Source organism: Eumetopias jubatus, unplaced genomic scaffold (assembly GCF_037043125.1).
Source record: "Eumetopias jubatus isolate StellerSeaLion01/CBP00866 unplaced genomic scaffold, mEumJub1_p1.0 scaffold_1, whole genome shotgun sequence".
Taxonomy (NCBI): Eukaryota; Metazoa; Chordata; class Mammalia; order Carnivora; family Otariidae; genus Eumetopias; species Eumetopias jubatus.
The window spans coordinates 205,769,103-205,792,513 of NW_028274807.1; the positions used below are offsets into that span (position 1 = coordinate 205,769,103).

The following is a 23,411-nucleotide window of genomic DNA, read 5'->3' on the forward strand; positions in this document are numbered from 1 at the left end:
CGCGCCCGCCCCTATCCGGCCCCGCCCCCGCCCGGCGTCGGGCCGTCGGACGGGCGGGAAGAGGTGGCCGCTCGGGCAGGATGGCGGCGGCGGCTGCGGTGGGCGCGGGCGCGGGGGGCCCGGGAGCGGCGGGCGGCGGCGGGGCGCGCGAGGGCGCGCGGGTGGCGGCGCTGTGCCTGCTGTGGTACGCGCTGAGCGCGGGTGGTAACGTGGTCAACAAGGTGATCCTGAGCGCCTTCCCGTTCCCCGTGACCGTGTCGCTGTGCCACATCCTGGCGCTGTGCGCGGGGCTCCCGCCGCTGCTGCGCGCCTGGCGCGTGCCCCCCGCGCCCCCCGTCTCGGGCCCTGGGCCCGGGCCGCATCCGTCTCCCGGCCCGCTGCTGCCGCCGCGCTTCTACCCGCGCTACGTGCTGCCACTCGCCTTCGGCAAGTACTTCGCGTCCGTGTCAGCGCACGTCAGCATCTGGAAGGTGCCAGTGTCTTACGCGCACACCGGTGGGTGCCGCGGCCGGCCTGGGGGGCGGCAGCCCGGACGCGCCACCCGGGGTTTCGGCGCTTGAATAGGAGTACGCTGGCCGGGTTGCGGCCCGACGGCCTGGGAAGTCAACTTCTGTCAGGAAGGCGCTGGGGGGCCAACAAGGCTTTTAGCGGCGGGGGGGCGGGGGAGACGACGACTCGCACAAGGGTTTTGGGGAGGGAAGTGGCTGAAAAGAGAGCTGGGAGCTGAGCAGGGCGAATCACAACTGTTGGGTTGCGGGGAAGCCCCACAGAAGGGCTGAGGAGGATGGAAGGGCTGCCAAGCCCTCCCATCGCACTAGTGGAGTTGGGACAGGGTCCCAGGGTGGGTTCGGGGACTGGGGCGGCTCTCTGAGAGCCCCTTGCCTCTCTTTGCAGTCAAGGCCACCATGCCCATCTGGGTGGTTCTCCTGTCCCGGATCATCATGAAGGAGAAGCAGAGCACCAAGGTAACCCAGGAGGGTTCTGGGCAGGTGGGGGCCCCAAGGGCTTCCTGGCAGGTGCCCAGCTGGTGACGCGGTCCAGGCTTCTGGCTTCCTCTCAAACCCAGAAGTCAGCTTAGAGGCTTCTGGTGGCCTTTTACTGCTAATGTTCTGTAATCGCTTTGAAGGCATGGGTGTGTGTCCCTGAGTTGCTTCTGGTCTGTGGTCTCGGGGACGCTCCTGTCCCTCTCAGGTCCAACTTTCCTTCATGTTTTGATTCTCTACGTGTGGTTGCCAGTAGGCAATGACTTGGTCCCATCATGGCCAGGAACCATGTGCCCCTCCAGGGGACTAGGGATAGAACATGTGACGCCTTGCTGGAACTCTTGACGGTTTCACGTCTTTGCAAGTGACAGCGGTCAGGTTGGGGACTTTTGGGGTCAGAAGTGAGATTGCCAGTCAAAACAGTCTGATTTTGGCAAAATCCAGCTAAGTCTTCGAAATAAAAACCACCAGGAATCGTGTCTGGGAATGGAAGTAAAAGCGACGTGCAAAGCCTAGGACTGCGTAAGGAAGATGCTTTGGGCACAATCCAGAGTCTGTTCACGATGCCAAGCCAGGGTATTTCCTGGCTTGGGGCGAGAGAAGCTGTGGCTTCGGCCAGAGACAGCCTTGCTCCGTGTCCTTAAGTGGAAGTGGGACTGCTATTGTCCCAGCTGGAATCCATTTCATGCTGGACAGAGCACTTCTTTTTTATGTAGTTGGTTTCTGGCATCCTGTATTTTATGTAACCCAGAGTGGCGGTGCCCTGGATCGGCTGATGGAAATTGGGCCACCTCTGGCTGATTTTTTTGTTTCAGTCTGTCTTTTTCTCTGCAAGACCTGGGTGTGCTCTGTAGCCCACCCCCAGGGTGATGTCAGGTGTGACTTTGTATCCCTGGGTCGGAGTTGCCCCGGAGGTGTGCAGCTTCATCACTCGATATCACATCGTGTTTATCAGGTTTCCCCGTTGTATAGGACATTGTACCCAGCTTGGGCAAGGAGCTGGCACCTTAGTGAGGAGGGCCTGAGGAATGGCCTAGACAAAGACTAATGATAAAGACAGAATATGTATGGACACACCCTATGAGACAGATAAGGCAGGTAGGTAATTGTCATTCTTGATCTCAGCCGAAGAAATGGGACGTAAAGGGGTAAGTCGAGTGCCTGAGGCCTACAGCCAGTAGTCGGGGAGCTAGAGTCGAGCCCCGCCCCGCCCAGTCCAGAGCCCTTGCTCTTTCCTCCAGGGTTGGACGAGAAGCCTCGCCAACCCCTCCTAAAATTTCTGCAATGCTTTAAAGTGTCCTTTGTAGGAGGAGGCTGAGCTGGGAGTCAGAAAAGCTAGATGTCAAAAATGGATCCTATTTCTCTGGAAGTTTGGAGCCATTTAGCCACCCGAGCTCAGGAACTATTGCATACACTAGGCCTTGGAAAGCTTGGACCTTCTAGAAAGCCTCTTGTTACAGCACTCACTCTTCCTTCAGCCAGGGCACCGCCACAGGACAGAGCAGTGAACAAGGACCTGCCCTAAAAGAGCACAGGGACGCAGATGGGCCCTTTAAATGGGTGGAGAACACCGCCCCAGAACACACAGCACAGGGACCTGATGGGGTCTTGCGGGGGGAGGTGAAAGTTCTCCTGGTCTGTGAACTGAGACCTGAGGGGGGAAGGAGGTCTCTAGCCAGAAAAGGCATACAGGGAGTGTCCTAGCCAAGGGTAACTGCATGTTGGAAGAGACCAGCCCTGGCCAGCCTCTCGGATGATCGGGGTTTTAGACTTTGGTGTGTTGGTGGCAGCAGCTGGATAGAGCTGTTAGGGCCAGCCCCCGTTTGTGGCCCTGAGCAGGGGCTCTTAGTGGAAGTGACAGTGAAGGGAGTGGGGCTGCACACAATGACACAGCCCTACCCCCAGGGACTCTGCCCCATCTGCCCCACCCCCTGCGCCCCTCCAGCATCACTGCCATGCTAACACTGTTGACCAGGGGGTAGGTGGGGTCCCTTTGCTGAGGAGGGGGGGGAGCAGCTGAGGCTTTCCTCCAGGCATCTGTGTCGGGCAGCCTGGCTCAACTCCGGCCATCAGCCCCTCCTGCCCTCCTCCCCCAGGTGTACCTGTCACTCATCCCCATCATCAGCGGCGTCCTGCTGGCCACCGTCACCGAGCTGTCCTTCGACATGTGGGGGCTCATCAGTGCCCTCGCTGCCACACTGTGCTTCTCGCTTCAGAATATTTTCTCCAAAAAGGTATTTGGGCACCATCTGGGAAATGTCTGATTCGGGGGTGTCACGGATGAGAGAGTGGTCAATAGGGATTTCTGTGGTGTTGGAACGAGAAAAAAATCCTGGTGCCCTTCTACTGGTTTTGTATTTGTTGTTTCATTTTTTTTTTCAAGTTTGTTTCCTATTATAAAATTAGAATATGCTCAGTGTGAAAAAACAGAGAAAAGCCCCCCTCCCCCCAAAATCAGGAAACTTCCTGAGCACCTATTATGTTGTCAGGCACCATAGTGGGTGCAGGAGATGAGTAATGGTAGAGACCGGCCCCCTGCCCAGGTGTCCCGTGCTGAGTGAAGTCACAGTAGTGTCCCCTAAAGAGAACTGCTATTAATGCTAGGAGTCTTTTCTAGAGTTGTAGTATTATACATTTCAAAATTTTGCTTTGTTCATTTACTATTTATAACATTCTCCCATATCTTTAAAAAATACTGCTCTAAATCCTGTAATACACACTCTTTTCTGACACCACAGTCAATGCAATCAGTTCCCCTACTGCACTGCAGACTGTTTCCAATTCTTCATCATACGTAATGCAGTAACAGGGCGGTGGTGTGGGGGTGGGGGGCACCTGGGTGGCTCAGTCGGTGAAGCATCTGCCTTCGGCTCAGGTCATGATCCCTGAGTCCTGGGATCGAGCCCCACATCCGGGCTCCCTGCTCAGTGGGGAGTCTGCTTCTCTCTCTCTTTCTGCCCCTCCCTCTGCTCCTTTTCTCTCTCTCACTCTCTCTCTCAAATAAATAAAATCTTTAAAAAAAAATAAGTAATGCAGTAATGAACATCTCTGTGCATAATGTTTTCCTGTCTGTCAAGTTATTTCTTTACATAGGCTTACTGTTCTTGGGTCGGAGTGTATGAGATCCTTATGGCTCCTGATACACTTGGCCTGGTTGTATTCTCGAACAGCTGTATGCCGATGTAGACGTAAACCAGCGGGATTTCCGAGTGCCTGTTTCACTGCAGCTTTGCCAGGACTGAGTGTTGCTGGTTTTTTTCATTTCTCAGTCCTTCATTATTTGGGGCATTTTTGTCTCATTGCAGGTGCACTTGTAGGTTTGGTGGTCAAGATCGGATGTCAGGGCTCATGTAAATCACTGTGTTTGGAACCTGGATAACTAGAGCCCTTCTTGCCACTTAAGAATTTCAACTGGCCTTTAAGAAGGTTTTTCTCTCTTTAGGTATTGAGAGATTCACGGATCCACCATCTCCGGCTCCTGAACATCTTGGGCTGCCATGCTGTCTTCTTTATGATCCCCACGTGGGTCCTGGTGGACCTTTCAGCTTTCCTGGTCAGCAGCGACCTGGTGAGTTGGCCAGCGCGGTGAACACACCCTTGTCTTGATTAGTTCAGATTAGTTGCTTTGTCGGGGAGTTACACCTGTGTTGACTTTGGGACATGTGGGGCCCCCGGCAGCCAGCCCTCTTAACACTCACTCAGTTTTGTCATGACTCATTTCTCATGTAGTCAAGGAAGTCTGCTTCCTTTGCATTTCCTCCTCCAGCAGGCTAGATCTCAGGTGTCGACAGCTGCTGCTGCTGTGTCAGTGGCATCAGGAAGAAGAAATGCCAGCACGGGTGACTCCTGTCCTGGCAGTCTGGCTCAGGTCTCACTTGGACTTGTCCACACTGCGCTTGCGTGGCTGGATCCCTTTCTCGGTGTCCTCTCTGCCCGTACTCCCATTACTGTGGAGGGATCCATAGCTCTCCGAGCACAGGAAAGAGAATCTTCCCATCACCTGCAGGGCCAGCCTCCAGACAATGCACTAGAAACTCACACGCAGGTGACAGTGATGAGGAGAAGGTGCGCGTGGTTTTTCCAAGCCTGAGTTCCAGAGAGGGGAGTAAATGTCTATCAGGGCTTAATGAGTCCTGATGGAGTTCTTGACTTTGGTCTTCAATCCTCAGCACTACCTGTAGGCATAGTGCACATTATCTCCAGGCTCCAGTTGGGGAGACTGGCTCTCTTCTTCCTTCCTTTCCATATTGATCAGCTGTAAGTTTTCTGCAAAGAACTTTCCAGCAGCGACTAGGACTCGTTTTTACCTTGAAGTATACGAAAGTTCGGTGCTTCTCTTTTTTTTTTCAATTACCAATTTTCAGAAAGAAGTTCTAGCTTACTGCAAATGTAAACTAGTGAGTTGTCGGGGTGGGGGGGGTTGGTTTGTGGGGGGGACGGTGAAGGAGGGTCCATCTATTTTTTTTTTTTCCAATATCATTGTGGACTGCTGTGTCAGTTGCATATCTTACTCTTTTCATAGTCACATTATCCTGTCCAGGTCCATGGAGTCCTGCCCATTGGCTCCCGGTCTTTTCGCCAGCACAGGTCAGCTTTTGGTAGCTTTTGGTCCAGCAGGATGTTCTTTCTTGTCTTGCGCCTCTCCTGTCCCAGACCTGTGGTCATACGCTCCTTCAGAAACCTGGGTTGCTTGTACTAGAGAGTGCCGTCCAGAGACACAGCCTGAGCGCCGTGTGTGCTCACCGCTGTGGGGTTGGCCTTGCTTCTGAGTCTCTGCGGTGACAAGCTAGGAAAGTCCTACTGGGGCAGAGGGGAGAGTTCATACCAGTTCATTCCAGTGCCAGTTTAACATTACAGGACTTACAACTGCTGTGATTTTTAAACTTATATCTTCTCTGGTACACTTGGTTCCTTGCCACATTTGTTCTTTGTTTATCCTACCCCAGCTGTTCACGTATGGGATTCTACTGAACACACACATAATCACTACAGAGTGAGAATCCCCGTGGGACAACTGCGGGTAGGCTACTGAGAAGTTTAAGGTTTCTTTGCTGCTCTATTCGTCCTTAGGACATGTTCCACTAAAGATGTACAATTGGAATACTGTGTTCTCTCTCTCTCTCTTTTTTTTTTAAAGTTTTGGAGGAAGATAGCATGAGCAGAGGGAGGGGCAGAGGGAGATGGAGAATCCCAGGCCGACTCCATGCTGAGCGCGGCGGAGCCTGACTCGGGGCTCGGTCCCAGGACCCTGAGATCATGACCCGAGTTGAAATCCAGAGTTGTATGCTTCAATGACTGTGCCACCCAGGCGCCCCTGGAATGCTCTGTTCTAAGGCCAAGGGAAATAATTGTTTTCACAATGTGCCTGTACTACCAACTTGCCCAGTTGGGTTCTTTTCATTCCATTTACTTTCTGTTTTTAGGCACCGCTTTTCTTTTCCACACCGAATTTGTCAGACCTTTATATTTCAAAGCCAGATGATATGAGAAAGTTTGTCAAAGCCTGGCTTCAGTCCCTGTCACCTCCCCCTTTTCTTGTCCCTCCCCGATAGGTAGTCATTTGTATGCTCTTCGTTTACCCTTTCAGTGTTTCTTTTGGCAAGTGTAAGCAAATCTGTATATATTCCTACCTTTCTGCTCCTTACACAAAAAGTAACTTTTTAGATGGAAAAGAGCACCTCTCTATTTTCCCTCAGACATTTTCTGGGGATCACTCCCTATTAACATATTTATATTTAGGTCTTTCCCATTCTTTTTATTGGCTGCAGAATATTGCTGATAGCTTTGGTGTCAATTCTCTTATTCCATCCTATGTTACAGCTCCTTGGTGTCCATATGAATACATGCGCACAAATTATGTACCTACAGGCTTTGCTCTGGGCGCTTTGTTTTTATTTGTATTTAGGACATTTTTTAGTTTTATTCTAGTGATTACCTTCTTTGGAATACCTTTAGTAACCTGTTTCCTTTCTTGAGGCCATAGATACTTTTTACCTTCATGGGGCCCTTCTACGCTTTAATAGTAGCCGTAGGAGCACGCACTATTTGATGGTGCTGCAGTCTGAAGGCAGGGTGCCCATCTCGCTGGGCAGCTCCTCTCTGCCCCATGTCTCCCACACAGATGCCAGGTGATTTAGCTCTGTCCCAGTCCTGTGCTTTATAGTGGTAGGGGGAAGGATCAGATAGGAGAGCATCTCCTAGAGGGTGATGAGCCACATTACCAAGAATCAAAGGCTCCAGTGGGTAGTTCCTGCACACAGACAACCCCTCTGCTGACGGCCTGGCTGAAGCCGGGCCGGGATTGCTAGACTGGAGCAGGTGGCCCGGTTTTAAAGCTTGGACAGAATGAGTAAAGCAGCTATTTGAGAACTGGAAAGTAAAGGGCAGCAGGCAGGCTGGGGGTGAAGACAAGATTTCAGAGTAGTGCTGAGTCAGCAGTCAGTTTGCCTCTCTTTTGCCTCCTGTATGTCCAACCTGGACTTGACGCCGCCCGAAATGCAGAAGTGGGCACTGGGTGAGACAGAGCCAGAAGCCCTCTCCTTCTGGATCAGGGAATGGGAAAGGGGATTCCTGACACGCAGAGTAGGGGAAATGCCCTGTTGGGGATTCCTGTAATTTTTGTTTCTTGGTTCTCTTGTGTCCCAGGCCCCTGGCAATCCTGTGGTGGTGGTGGTGGTGGCAGGGTCCCACAGCACCTGAGATGCTGAGTGAGGGCAACCTCCCTCTGCAGTCAGAGAGCGGATTAGTCCCCACTGAGTATTTTTCTCTTTTTATCCGCCCACTGCTTGGTCCCAAGTGGAGGTGCAGTTGTAGGAAGGACACAGCAGAGTGGGGTAATTAAGCCCCAGCTCTCTGATTAGAGGACTAAAAAGGAGAACTCCAGGAAATGGCAGGTACTGAGGTACTCATGGAGAGGGAGGAACTTGGGAAAGTGACCTCAGAAAACATCCTAAAGTCCTAGGCTCACCCGTGGGCTGCACATGTGAGGATCTCATCCTAATAGCATACCAAAGACTTTGAAACTGAACTATGGGGTAGACTACTGCCCTGAACCTAGACTGACCACTGGGTAGTGCACACTCAGGATGGAGCCACATACCACCAGAAAGTCTTTGAAAACAGAACTCACAGTGGAACCCCAACCCACAGAAGGGTGGTCAAGCTTATACTCTAAACCCAACTGAGTCTACTACAACAAAATATCAACATTCCGTAAAGGATTTAAATTAAGAGATACAGTCTTAGAATATTCTAAATGTCCAGGGTATAATCCAAAATTACTTGGCATATGAAGAACCATGAATATTTCAAGTCTTGTAGGAGAAGATAGCAGTATTGTTATCTTCTATCTTATAAATGACACAGATGTTGGAATTATTGAACAAAGACTTGAAAGCAACAATTATAATCATGTCCCAAGAGGTAAGGGTGAGGGCACCTGGGTGGCTCAGTCAGTTAAGCATCTGTCTTCGGCTCAGGTCATGATCCCAGGGTCCTGGGATCGAGTCTGCTTCTCCCTCTACCCTTACCCCTACTCGTGATTGCTCTTACTCTCTCTCTCAAATAAAAATCTTTAAAAAACTTTTTTAAAAAAAGAGGTAACGGTGAATACTCTTGAAACAAATGGGAAGAATGAAAAATAGAAACAAATGAAAATTTTGGAAATTTAGAAACAGTAACAAAAAGTCACTGAATGGACTCAATAGGAGAATGGAGATAACAGAGGAAAGTCAATAACTTGAAGATAGATCAAGAGAAATTATCCTGTTTGACCCACAGAGAGAAAAAAGATTAAAACACAAACGAGCAAAAAATCTGGAAGCAGTCAAAGAAAAATAATGCATTACCTATTAGGAGAACAGCAGTTTGAATGACTGTGGATTTCTCATTAGAAATCATGAACACCAGGGGCACCTGGGTGGCACAGTAGGCTGGGCAGCCAATACTTGGTTTCGGCTCAGGTCATGATCTCAGGGTCCTAGGACTGAGTCCTGTGTTGGGCTCCACACTCAGTGAAGAGTCTGCTTCAGGATTCTCTCTCTCTCTGCCCCTCCCCCTGCTTGCTTGCTCTCTCTCTGAAATAAATAAATCTTTAATGAAAAAAAAAGAAAAGAGGGGCGCCTGGGTGGCTCAGTCGTTAAGCATCTGCCTTAGGCTCAGGTCATGATCGCGGGGTCCTAGGATCGAGCCCCGCATCGGGCTCCCTGCTCTGCGGGAGGCCTGCTTCTCCCTCTCCCACTCCCCCTGCTTGTGTTCCCTCTCTTGCTGTGTCTCTCTCTGTCAAATAAATAAATAAAATCTTTTTTTAAAAAAAAAGAAAGAAACCATGAACACCAGAAAGAGGTGAAATAACATTTTTAGAGTACTGAAACTATTAACACATAATTTTATATCCAGCAATATAGAATCTCCAGAACCAACAGAATTATAAAAAATCAGCAAGAATAAAGAACGGAATGTCATCAACCAACTGGATATCTATTTCACTGACATTTATAGAACATCCTACCAACAACAGCATAATAGTCATTCTTTTCAGTATTCATGGAACATTCACCAAGATAGACCATGTTCTGTGTCATAAAACGAACTTTAACAAAAGATCTGAAAACATACTAAGTATATACTCAGACCACAGTAACAGAAAGGTAATAGGAAAATCTCCAAACATTTGGAAATGAAGCAACATATTTCTAAATAATCCACGGGCCAAAGAGGAAGCTTCAAGGGAAATAGAAAATATTTTCAACTGAGGCAAAACGGACCAAAAAAAAAAAAAAAGAAGGAGAAGACATTACAAATATCAGGAGTGAGAGAGAGAATATCACTATAGACTTCACAGGCATTAAAATGATGAGAACACCACTGACAACTCTATATACATAAATTCAACAACATAGATGAAATAGATCAATTCTTCATAAACCACAGACTACCAAAACTCACCCACCCAAGATGAAATAGATAAACCTAAGTAGTCCCATAGCTATTAAGAAATTGAATTCATAGTTTAAAACCTTCTAAAAAGAAATCATCAGGCCTAGATGGCTTTACTGGCAAATTCTACCAAACGCTTAAGGAAAAATAAATACCAATTCTATACAGTCTCCTCTAGAAAACAGAAGACGAGGGGCACCTGGGTGGCTCAGTCACCTGCTGGAGTCATCCCAGGGTCATGGGATCAAGCCCACATCGGGCTCCCTGCTCCATGGGAAGCCTGCTTCTCCCTCTCCCACTCCCCCTGCTTGTGTTCCCTCTCTCTCTGTCAAAAAATAAATAAAATCTTAAAAAATACGTACTTAAAAAAAAACAAAAACAGAAGACAAGGGAACATTTTGGGCCATACAACAAACCAGTATTCCTCACAGTCAATGAGGCAAAAGTCGTTAACAAAATACTAGCGGGGCACCTGGGTGGCTCAGTCGTTAAGCGTCTGCCTTTGGCTCAGGTCATGATCCCAGGGTCCTGGGATCGAGCTCCGCATTGGGCTCCCTGCTCAGCGGGAAGCCTGCTTCTCCCTCTCCCACTCCCCCTTCTTGTGTTCCAGCTCTCACTGTGTCTCTGTCAAATAACTAAATAAAATCTTAAAAAAAAATTAAAAAAATACTAGCAATGTATAAAAAGCATAACTATGAGAAAATGGGACTTAAGAATGCAAGGCTAATTCAATATTTGAAAGTCAATTTAATCTGTAACAGTCTGACAGAAAAATCACATATATCAACTGATGCAGAAAAGGCATTCAACAAAATCCAATATTCATGAAAAAAAAAGTCAACAAACTAGAAATAGAAGGAAACTCTTTAAACCTAATCAAAGGTATTTATAGCTAACATCATAATGATGAAAGACTGGAGGCTTTACTGCTAAATTCAGGAATAAGTTCAGGATGTTCACGCTCAATATGCCTATTCCACATTATACTTGACATCCTGGCCAGTGCAATAGGACAAGAAAAAGAAATAAAGGAAATAGATTTGAAAAGAAGAAATAAAATTTTCTCTAACCAACAAAATCTTATTCTCTAGCATTAATTTAATTATAAATAATTGCTTGAATTTAACTTTTTTCCTTGGAAAAGGTGATGAAAAAAACTGAGATACGTTAATCTATACAGGCATATACTTTGTTTTATTGTGCTTAGCTTTATCACACTTCACAGATACATTTTTTTTTTTTACAAATTGAAGGTTTGTGCCAGCCCTGCATCAAAGAAATCTATTGGTGCCATTTTTTCCAACAGCATTTGCTCACTTTGTGTCTCTGTGTTGTGTTTTAGTAATTCTCGCAAATCTTTCAAACTTCTTAATTATTATTGTATTTGTCATGGTGATTAGTGATTATGACTCGCTGAAAGCTCAGATGATGGTTAGCATTTTTGAGTAATAAAGTTCTGTACATTTAATTAAGGTGTGCACATTTTTTAAGACGTAATGCTATTGTGCATTTAATAGATGACAGTATAGTGTAAGCATAACTCATATGTACTGAGAAACAAAAAAATTCACTTGACTTGCTTTATTGCAATATTTCCTTTATGGCAGTGGTCTGGAACCAAACCTGCAATATCACCAAGGTATGCCTCTGCGTGTGTGTGTGTGTGTGTGTGTGTGTGTGTGTGTGTGTGTAGATAGATACATATTACATTTTTTTAACATAGAAAAGCTGATTGGAAAACTTACATAGACAAGCAAACTGGAATAGTCATAAGAAGTCTGAGAAAGAATAAACTTGGAGGAATCACATTACTTAATTTTAAGACTTAGCATAAAGGAACAGATACTGGTGAAGGGAGAGACACAGAAATCAGTGGAGCAGAATTGTGTGCAACTAAACACACAAATCTGCATAATTGATTTTTGACAGATTCAAAGGCAATCAAAGGAGAAAGGGTAAGTCTCTTTAACAAATGGTGTTAGAACAATTAGACATTGATATGCAAAAATCTGAGCCTTGACTTAGACCTCACACATTATACAAAACTTAACTCATAGTGCATTCTAGACTTAAATGTAAGAGCAAACATGATAGGGGTGCCTGGATGGCTCAGTAGGTTGAGCATCTGACTCTGGATCTCAGCTCAGGTCTTGATCCTCAGAGTTGTGAGTTTAAGCCCCACAGTGGGCTCCATGCTGGGTGTGGAGCCTACTTAAAAAAAATTTTAAAAAGAGCTAAAATAATAACCTTTAGGAAACTAACAAACAAACAAAAACAGGAGAGGGACGCCTGGGTGGCTCAGTCAGTTGGGCATCTGCCTTCGGTTCAAGTCATGATCCCAGGCTCCTGGGATTGAGTCCCGCCTTGGGCTCCTTGCTCAGCGGGGAGCCTGCTTCTCCCTCTTCCTGCCACTCCCCCGCTGCTTGTGCTCTCTCTCTCTGACAAATAAATAAATAAAATCTTAAAAAAAAAAAACAAAAAGAAACATCTTTATGACTTGGAATTAGTTCTTAAACATTATACCAAAAGCAAAGTCCATAAAGAAAAAATTGGTAAATGGAGTTTCATCAAAATTTAAAACTTTTGGTCTGTGAAGACACTACTAAGTGAAAGAAAACACAGGCTACCAACAGGGAGAAAATGTTTACAAATGATAGAGGACTTGCGTTCTGAGTATGTAAAGAATTCTCAAAACTCAGTAGTAAGACAACTTGCTTAAAAATGGGCAAAAGACTTGAACAGACTTTTTTCCCATTGAGATTGTCCAGGTGGTATATAAATAGGCAAGTGAAATATGTTCAACATCATTAGTCAATAGAAGAAACAAAAGCATGATGAGGTACCACTTCATACCTATTAGAGTGGCTACAGTAAAAAAAAAAAAAATATGTTAAGGATAAGGCACAGCTAGATTTCTTATATATTGTTGGAGTGAATACAAAATGGTACAACCACTCTAGAAAACATTTGGGAGTTTCTTCTGAAGTTAAAACACACTTACCCATATGACCCAGCAATCTCAATTCTGGGTGTTAATTTTAGAAAAGTGGAACTCAGTTTCCCACAGAAGCCTATACACAAATGTTCATAACAACTCTACTCATGACCACCAAAAACTGGACACAACCCGTGTCCTTCAACGAGTGGAAAACAACAACAACAACAACAACAGAACCCAACTGTAGTACATTCATACAATGGAACATTACTTGGCAATAAAAAAAAGTCATCAGCTATTATTCCTTATGACAACTTGGATGGCTGGTGGAGGCATTATTGCTGAGTGAAAGAAGCCCATCCGAGAAGGTTCCGTTCTGTATCATTCCACTTGTAGGCCAATCTCTAAAAGACAAACCTAGGGGCTCCTGGGTGGCTCAGTTGGTTAAGCATCTGACTCTCGATGTCAGCTCAGGTTTGATCTCAGGGTTGTGAGTTCAAGCTCTGCGTTGAGCTCCACACTGGGTGTGGAGCCTACTAAAATAAAATAGAATAGAATGGAATAAAAAAAAAAAAACCCTAGAGTGACGGAGAACACATCAGTAGTTGCTTGGATTGGGGGGGCGGATTCATACAAAGAAGGCTGTGGGAATGTTTTGGGGTGACGACGGAGCAGTTCTGAATCCCGATTGTGCTGGCTATGTGAATCAGTGCATGTGTTCAAACACATGGAATTATGCACTATGAGGAAGAAACACAACTTCATTCCAAGTCAATTAAAAAAAAAAAAAGCTGGATTGGCTGGGTTCCTCTTCTGAAAGATAGATATCTATGCAAGCTGCTGGCTCATAAAAATAGCTTCTAAGTCCATACTGGTCATCTCAGGGAAAGACTCCTGAGAGGACAGGCCAGCTCACCACAAAAGCATGCTGGTGGGCTCACGTGCCTTACAGAGGCTATTATCCCAACTAGGGGCAAAAGTCAGGGTGGCCTTGAGCAGGTCACCTAAGTGTATCTTGCTCTCCTCTGAGAGGACCTGGTGATCCTTCTGTCTCAGAGGGTGGTGGAGGTGGGATCAGGCAGCTATTCTAAGACTTCCAGCTCCCATCCTGGCAGGGCCACTAAGTGCCGATGCAGTCTGGGAATTGGGATGCAAAAAGCAGGTGCCACCGAGCATCTGTGGCTTTGCTTCCCCAATTGAGCCACACTGGGTCTTGAGGCTACTCTGTCCTTGGAGCGCAGGGCCACGGGGATTGTCCCAGCACTCCAGACTAGATCAGATGCTGGAGCTGTCCGTGTCTGGTGTCCTGTCTCCTGAGGTCGTTCCACTGGCCTGGCAGCCCGGTTCCCCAGGACTGGTACTGAGGTGGGACCGTGGGAGGTGGGGAGGCACGGGAGTGGTGCCGCATGCCTTCTGGTACCCAGCCCCAAAGAGATGTCCATTGAACATTTGTTCAGTGCTGCGCATCCCCGGCTGCCTGGCCAGGGCAGCACCCACCTGACTGCTGCCTGCTTCCTGTTCTGGGATCAGCCCAGGCTCTCTTGGCGGGGGGCGGAGGGGTGGTTCTGTGGCCAGGATGCCTACTAGTTGTGGGTTCTTAACTTCTGGGCCCCCTTAATCTGAATGCTTCATTCCGGTGAGGGTCAGATGGTTACTAAAGTTTTGATAACATCTCCCGGCGTTTGGGTTGTTTTAAAGCACTTTCACAGCAGAGATCCCTTTTGATCCTCCCAGCAGCAGCATTGTGCGGGCTCAGCAGGCCTCAGTCTCTTCTGTTGCATAGGGGAAGAAAGTGTGATCTGAAAGGTCAAGTGGCTTGAGTGGGGGTGGGAGGGGTGTCCCAGTGACAGGGCAGACCCAGGGCTTCTGGCCCCTAGCCCAGGGCTCTTGTATTACCAGGTTCTTTGCATACTCCCCCGGGGACTGCCTCCCCAGGGCCTCTCCATCTTGTAAGAAGGCATTATGTGTGCTGCAGAATGTTTTTGTTCCCCCCGCCCAAATTTCTATGTTGATGATGATATTAGGAGGTGGGGCCTTTGGGAGGCCCTAAGGATGGAGCCCTCGTCAAAGAGGACTGGGGTCCTTATAAAAGGAGACCCCAGTGAGCTCTCTCACCCCTTCCACCACAGAGGGCACAGTGAGTGGACCCCGCCTATGAACCGGGAAGCTCACACCAGACACTGAGTCTCCTTGATCTTGGACTTCCCAGCTTCCAGAACTGTGAGAAATAAGTATCTATTATTTATAAGTGCCCCCCCCCCCCACCAGCCTGTGGTATTTTGTTCTAGCAGCTCTCCTGGACTGAGACAGTGTCCAGTAAGCAGACCTTGCTCTGCTAACCCCAGAGCTCCCAGTCCTCGCTGTCAGGGACAAGGGACGTTTCAGTTCACATCATGCTCTACACCCTTTGGACACCTGCCTTCCTCCTGAGCCTCCTCCTCCTCAGTAGGAATGAAGCTGTCATCGGCATTGTGCCGAGCGTGCCGTGTCGTGACCATCAGAGGTTTTGCGGATCAAACACCGGTTACTACACATCATACACACCATATGGTGGGAGCAGACCCACCATACACATCATGGTGGGTCTGCTCCCCACCAACACTGACCCCAGTGAGCCCCTCTGCACCCCTGCACCACCTCTGCCAGGGCCGGCATGTGACCCCAGCGCTGTTCTTGCTTCCCTGTCTCTACAGACCTATGTGTCCCAGTGGCCCTGGACGCTTCTGCTCCTGGCTGTCAGCGGCTTCTGTAACTTTGCCCAGAATGTCATCGCCTTCAGCATCCTCAACCTCATCAGCCCTCTGAGCTACTCTGTCGCCAATGCTACAAAGAGAATCATGGTCATCACGGTGTCCCTGATCATGCTGCAAAACCCAGTCACCAGCACCAATGTCCTGGGCATGATGACAGCCATCCTGGGGGTCTTTCTGTACAACAAAGTGAGTCTGGGGTGGGGGAGGCTGTCCCGAGGCCCAGGGAGGCACCAACAGGTGGTGGGGGGAGAAGAAAGGGACCTCAGCAGGAGCTAAGAGGCCAGGGCCACAGCTCCAGCTTTATCACGGACTGGTTTATGGTGTTGATGTGGTCCTACCTGGCCCGGCCTTCCTTTTCCCATGTCATACTCCAGCCATGGCTCGTGGCTCTTGGGTCCACGGAGGCTCTGTCAGGGATTTCACTGTCTCGAGAAAGCTCTGTTTGGTCCAGTGCAAAGACATGGGTGGCTAACAGGGAGGGCCAGCCATGCGTGAGGCCTGTCTGCATCAGTGCTTCAGTGGGTCTCGAAGGGCTGCTCGGCTGTGAATTGCTCGCCTCTGCCCTGTGCACAGGCCCCGGGGAAGGAGCCAGCTGTCTCACTGCTCTCTTGACCTTGCAGACCAAGTACGATGCCAATCAGCAAGCCCGGAAGCACCTCCTCCCAGTCACCACGGGGGACCTGAGCAGTAAGGAGCACCATCGGAGCCCCCTGGAAAAACCCCACAATGGCATCCTCTTTCCCCAGCACGAGGACTATCAGTATGGTCGCAACAACATCTTAACAGATCACTTCCAGTACAGCCGGCAGAGTTACCCAAACGCCTACAGTTTGAACCGTTACGACGTGTAGTCTAGAGGGCGGGGTGGTACCATTGTGTCACTCCTTCCCCCCCACTCCCTAGCAGTACCAGAAACTTCTGACAACCAGTGAATGTACAACCCGGCCGAGGGGACAGTGCATAACCATCAGCAGACCCCGGGCTTCCCAGGCCCCTGGGGGCAGCAGGACGTTGCCCCACAGTAAGGACCACTGCCCTCGAGCTCCGGTGTTCCAGGCCCTTTCTTCCTGGAGTCTGTCATCTGAGGGCTGTGTTGGTATGGCGATCTTGGCCAGGTTTCTACCCTTCTTTGTGGACTAATTCCCCAAGTCATGTATTTGAGAGTTCTTGTTCTGCTTTCCAGATAATATTTCCAGATAACTCTCCGGAAAGGCTAGACCGCTGTGGATGCAGACCTCCGAGCAGGCCACAGGGTTTCCTGGGTGCCAAGGAAGGGACTTGTAGGGTGGTGCTTGAGAGTGACAGACTAGCCTCTTTCATTCCGCTGCTCAGGTAGGTCGACGGGCTGAGGCAGGCATGGAGCAGAGGAGCGCTAGTTTCTCAAAAGCATCTCCGACAACAAAGATAGACCGGAACAAAGTTTCCAGTCAACCCCATGGCCATTTGCAGTTACTGACAAATGTCCCAAAGAGAAAAGCTCCTGCAATTAGCCTTGAATTCTTGGAGCCTACTTCTCTAACCTGCACGTCAGAGCTGGTGTGTGTCCAGACCCAGAGGTAGGGCAGTTGCACTCCTGTGCCCTCGCTTCCCTTGCCAGAGGAGCAGGACGGCTTTCCTCTCTGGGGATAGCGAGGAAGAAGTGACTGCGTGGCTGTCGAGAGGAGCATTAGGAAATTGTGTCAGTGTTCTGAGCTCTATTTCTGTAATACTTGTCTTTTCTGATGAGTCTTCACCACTTCTGTGATGACTTAGTAGGATGTTTGGTGGGGAGATGTTCATTTCATGAGGATCTTGCATTTTTCTAGGGAGTATTTTGTAGTTGTATTTATGCCTCGGTCCCCTGTGGGGGGGGGGAGCGCATGAGGGAGGACTGGCTTATGGATTGAAAACCCTTTTGTTCTTAAAATGTTTAAAAACAAGAAAAGCTCCCTACTGGTGATGCTTGTCTTGATACATTTCAGCCTTGGTAGGAAGCGATGAAGTGTTTTCGAGCTCCTCTCTAATGGCCCCAGCTGCTGAAAGCGGAGTGAATCAAGAACATCATCTCAGTAGGTTGTGTAATAGACAAGACCACAGCACTTTGATTCCATGACCTGATCTGGTGGTGTTTGCGTTAGGATCTGAATCATGTCCTGGTGAAGGGGAGAAGGGGTGAGCACCAAGCTGTGGTTTGGGTTTGGATAAATCAGATGAGGAAAATTACGTGGCCCCAGCAGGTAGCCCATGTGCTGAGGTTCAGGTGAGGGTCTCCAACTTCCCCAGCATCACAAGAGGACCCTGCCCTCACAGAGAGGACCACTGGCTCTGCTGGTGGGGTCTTCGGTGACGTCTGCCTTCCTCCTTCAGCACTGTGCCCTACCTCTTGAATAGGCATTTGGAGGGAGCAGCAGATGGGACAGTGGGTCACCCTTTACCTCCTGGTGAGTGAGGCATTTTCCCGTCCGAGGAAGTACCATAGCTTATGATTGACTCCTGGTTTTTGTTACTTTGTCAGCTTATGAATGGGCTGTTCCTGGAGAGGTCACCTGGTCCCCTTCTGGCCTGAGTTTATGCACCACCGGCCTCAGGTCCCTGTGCCATTCATTTGCTTTATAATTACTTTGGTCCCAAGTTTTGAGACAGTTGCTGTGTAAATGGGAAGGAGAAATCCCGAAGGGGATTTGGGAAAAGAGCTTGCTGAGTGCCTCCACCAGAGGCACTGTGGTCCGTAGCTGACTTTTCTCACTGGGGAATGGCAACAAATGGGGATAATTTTGCACCACAAAGATATTACAGTAGTTGTCTTTGTGATTATAGTAACTGATTCCTTGGACAGATAATTGAACTCCAAAATGAATTCACATGTCTTTTCAGGTTTAATGAAATTTCTGATGTTGCTAAAATTTGTATATTAATTTGTTTCCCTTTTCCAATGCAAGATCTGCTGGCGAGGGGAAATGACTGGTTTTATTACGGTTTGTAAATTAATAAATGGGGTATTTAATTCTGTACATAAATCTACAGCAAGTACATACACTGGAATGAATGAGACAATCATTATTAGACCAAATCATCAGATCAAAAGACAAAGACATACTTTTGAGACTTGAAGGTTCAGAGCTGACACTGAACTCCTGAAAGCCAGTTTTCCAGCCGCTTTGATCCTGGCCCGCCACCCCCGCCCCACTCCCACATTCACATTTGCAGCTCTGGTCCCCTCACCCTCCCTCCTGCTGGGGTTTGTGGTAGCAAATTAGTCTACCCATCCATGGTATGGTCTTGCCTGCGATACTAACTCGAACCCAACTCCTTCATTTTACAGAAGGGGAAACTGAGGCTCAGAGGGCATTTCTGAATAGTGTTTGTTCACTATTTGAGACTCAGTGTGGACTTTTTAAGCACCTTATTTTAAGTCATTCGTTACAGGGAGAAGTCAAACCCCTTTTACAAAGGAGAGAAGCCAAGTATGTTGAATTGAAGAAGTACTTGGGATTTCCGAATTTTGCTGTGTTTTTGGCATACATTATAGAACAGGCCCTTTATTATTGCTGGGACATAACCAGGCCCGGATACCTTAAGGTCTCACAGCCTTAAGGGGACAGAACATTAAATTATTCAAGGAACTGAAAATTGTGAATTCTTTTTTTCAACTGTCACCTGTTTTCAAGACTTAAATGCTATAGACTTTTGTAGGAATGATACTGTATGAGTATTCATTGATGGCATTTACCAAAAATAAACGATGGTCTCCAGGGAATCACGATTGGTCTTAATTAACATGAGGATAGAAAGAGCAAACCAACTTGATTCTCACATCAGAGTAAACTGCAACCTTTTATTTTTTTCCAGAGCCAAAAATTAGGACGTGTGGTTTGTAAATTTATGACATGGTAGAATAAAACTAGAATCACAACTCAGCAGTTAATGACATGCCTTTATTGAACAGAAAAACATGGGAAACCCAAGAAGGTTCAGCAGCTATGCTTGAGGAATACTAGCTAATACTGAGGACCTACTGCAGGCCCAACACACTGGGGGGTTTCTCACACACAGTCATTATAATCCCTTTGCTTAAGCTTTATTAACCTTACTTTACAGCTGAAAACAAGGCTCATGGGGGGGGGGGGTGTCACTTGCCTGGACTCACCCAGTAAGTCTGCCTCCAGAGCCCGTTTCCCCCTCCATGTGACTCAGAAACCAGGTCCCAACAGAACTTCCTTCAGTAGCAGTTGAAGGGTAGGAGTTTCTGCTAAAACAACTGCCCATACCCTCTTAATTCATAATCCTTCTGTTCAGTCATTTACTGACATTTAATATGTTTCAAGTACAGGAAACTGAAATACCTAAGCCTCAGAGCACGCTTGGCTTCATTTAGAGATGTGTAACTAAGTAAGTGGTATATAGGTGCTATATTGGAGGTATGTGAAAAATGCTAAGGAAAGTCCAGAGGGGAGCAGAATGTTTTGATTTGCACTTAGGATTCTCAGGATATTTTATCTGCGTATTTGGTATTATATACATCTCATTTAACCATCAGCACCTGAGATATTCGCCCCATTCTAGAGGGAAACGGGAATAAGGTCCCGCTCGGCCCATGGAGCAAGGCTGGAATCCAGGAGTGTCTGAGCCCAAGCCAGGGCCCTTTGCCCTGCAAAGCAGCCAAGATAAAGTGAGCGGTTTTGTTTAGCCTCACCTTTGTCATATATTTGTATGTATCCTTTCATTTCAGTTGCCTGGGCCACACCACTACGGTTTAAGACCCTGAAGGAGCCACCCTGTCTGGGCGACCAGGTGGCTTTGTAGTCTGCCCTGCAGCTCCAACAAGTCAGAGCCTGTTCCTGCAGAGAGTAAGAGCTCGTGCTGCGTGTGGCCCCGTGGTTCAGACCCAGTCCCAACTCATACCTGGGAGTGTCCTCTCCAAGGACGGGAATACTCCTGTTTGTCTCCCCAGGGCAACTCCTGTGTGACCAGAGGCTTGCTCTGCGACGTGATCAGGCCTGAGAAATGGTGCTGCTCCAGGATGGAACAGGACCTTCTCTGTTCCCACATCATTCCTTCCGCCGTGCCTTCGGCTAGTTGACCACAGGGGGTTCTGTTACTGTAGGAACGAGGTGACAGTCACACCAAGCTTTGCCTTTATTGAGACTACAGGTCTGGATGGGCCTGGAGTTCCTTGTCACCCACGACTTTTTCTAATAACCTCTACTGCCTATTTGTCAAATTTGAAAGTAACTGTTAAAGCTAAAAAGACATATCTATACAGACATCAAAAAGAATGAGATAGATCTATGTATAGAGAGAACAATTTCCAAAATATATTGCTATATAAATGTGCTTGTGAATACAGTTTATTTCTAAAAGACACACAAAAGACTGGACACAGCAGTTGCCCCTGAGAATATATACACATTTTTTTCACAACTGGCATATGCATATTATTTTATAATCTGCTTTAAAAAATGTGCCAAAAACATTTCCCCTTATTAAATACTCTCTCTTGATTTTGTGTGTCTGTGTACAGGATATTGTAGTAATCTACCGAAGGGATACGCTGTAATTAACCAACCCCTATTGCTGCACATTTAAACACCATTTTATGGGATAACTTTACCATGCACAGTGTAGCCCATACTTCTGATTTGGGATAAATTTCTCACAGCATGTTTGCAGATCAAAGCGGGAATGCATATGGCTTTAAACTTCTTTCCATTTTGCCTCCTGAACTTCAGCAAGTTCATCCCATCTAGGAGAGTATATTTTATTTGTTTCCTTAAGAGTTGTGTTTCCAGGTTCTTAGAGACCATCTGTGCAGCAGTCTCTACTTTTAGCAGCTCTACTGCTTTCTTCAGACCAGTGGATTCTAATTTGGCCCACTGAAATGAGTCTGGGTGAGGCCACATGATGCTTAAATGTTCAGTCTCAGATAAATGGTGTTTTGTCTCAGATAAATGGTGTTTTAAACATTAAGACATGAATATATAAAAGTGGTCATGGGTCTACAATCTTTTGAAGGGACAGTTGAGTATTACCAGTATTAAATGTGCACATCCTACACTAAGACTCTTTTAGTAGCGGCCAAAAAAAATGGAACCAACCCCAGAAACTCCACAGAGTCTGGCTTCGATGAATTCCTGTACATCCACACCACACTGTCCTATGCAGTCATTAAAAATGACCACACAGATTCATTAACCTGTTTTGGCTCAAAGATCTTGTTAAGAATCTGAAAAATGCTATGTATCTTTAATTCACGAAAATACATACAGGTACAACAGTGTGCTATCTCTGAATTCCACCCAAGGCAGATCACAAATTAAAACCTCGATATAGATCTTTACTGGCTTAGAAAAATACCCACACTATTCAAATTACTGAGCTTTATACTAAACAGACCAATCCCACATGTTCCCTTTGCCTGGAGTATCACGTAGCTCGCTCCTGATTAGGATCTCAGTACAAACCTCACTTCCCAGGGGCAGACCCCACCCTCCTCCCTTATCAAAAACCTGTTTTCCTTAACACCGTTGTATTGACGTATTTGTTTACTGATTTACTGATTTCCACCCCCCACCCAAGACTACAGGCTCAGGAGAGCAGAGTTCAGGCCCAACTCCATCATAAACCACACCCCGCCTGCTTTTCTGTGAACCAAGAATAGTCTTTACTAGTGAACATTTGCAATCAATTAATGACAGGAAAAGACCAACTTAGAACCGCAAAACATTCCGTTCTTCTCCTTAGAAGACCTGTATTTTAAAAACTACTTATTAGTTTTGAATGCCACCAATAAAAAATATTAAGGGTATTTTTCTCTCCGGCTATGTAAGTACCTACATGATATACTCAATTTTGCCTCTTGGCCCACATGGCCTAAATATTTGCTATCTGGCCCTTTATAGAGCAAGTTTGTCAATTCCTGGCCTAAAGCATTATCTTACATACAGGAGGCAATCCATAAGCGTCAAATGAGTAAGTTTGGAGCCAAAAGAAGAAGAAAAAATATATCTGAAATATATGGACATTTATTTGCGTGGAAAAAATAGGGAGGTAGAGCCAACCAAGGGTTAACAATGGCAATCTCAGGAAGGTCAGATTACGGGGATGTCCACAGTCTACGCTAACATTTGCTGCTTGCCATCGCTCTCTTTCCCCACCACGAGCACACGTTCGCTTTGTCATCATTTGAGAAGCAATGTGACTGCATCTCTGAGAAAGGCGAGCCGTGCGCTCTGGGCGCGCAGTCCAGAAGGCCGGGCACCCTCAGGTCGTGGGCGCTCATTCCACGCCGCTCAAATGACTGCACCGAAGCCCGGCGCGCCCCAAGGGGGACGCAGGGTGAGGCCGACAGGGATGGGGCGGTCCCCTGCCCCAAAGTCTTCCTTACCAAAGCGTTGGGTCGAGCGAAAGAAACTGAGCGGGAGGATCTTGAGAACCTCAACAGCCCAGTTCCATCCCCTCCACGCCCGTCGCCTCCCGGTTCTACTTCCCGGCGTCGCGGCCCGGGAGCCTCCCCGGACGCACCTCACCTCGTAGTCTTCTCACCGCAGCCCCGCGGGGAGGAACTCCCCAGAACTCTGGTCCAGCGGAGAACGCGGCTGCCAGGCCCTCCGGCTACGACGCGAGCCCGGGAGGACGCCGCGGCCGTGGCTAACGGTAGTCTGCGCCGTTCCAGCCGTTCCGGGGCGTAGCGCGACAGAGGCCCACCCCGCGCAAGCGCGGGAAAGCCCCTGCGCGTGCGCATCGCTAGCCCCTACCGCGCGCCCGGCCTCGCGCGGCTTCTTCCCGCCGGTCTTCTGCCCTCACTTCCGCGGTTTCCCGGCG

General features: G+C 47.8%; 1 protein-coding gene and 1 long non-coding RNA gene across 2 annotated transcripts; one reads left to right on the forward strand and one right to left on the reverse strand.

Moving 5' to 3' along the window:
• Nucleotides 1-46: 46 nt before the first annotated feature.
• SLC35E1 (solute carrier family 35 member E1) lies at nucleotides 47-19,507 on the forward strand. The gene is made up of 6 exons (XM_028087064.2): nucleotides 47-495; nucleotides 895-965; nucleotides 3,080-3,217; nucleotides 4,426-4,551; nucleotides 15,552-15,797; nucleotides 16,232-19,507. The coding sequence occupies exons 1-6, from the start codon at nucleotides 81-83 to the stop codon at nucleotides 16,460-16,462; spliced, it is 1,227 nt and encodes a 408-aa protein (XP_027942865.1). The 5' UTR covers nucleotides 47-80; the 3' UTR covers nucleotides 16,463-19,507.
• Nucleotides 19,406-23,261, reverse strand: LOC114196406 (uncharacterized). The gene is made up of 2 exons (XR_003606673.2): nucleotides 23,112-23,261; nucleotides 19,406-20,688 (listed from the first exon to the last, which is right to left on the reverse strand). It is a non-coding gene; the product is annotated as an uncharacterized LOC114196406 (long non-coding RNA).
• Nucleotides 23,262-23,411: the final 150 nt, after the last annotated feature.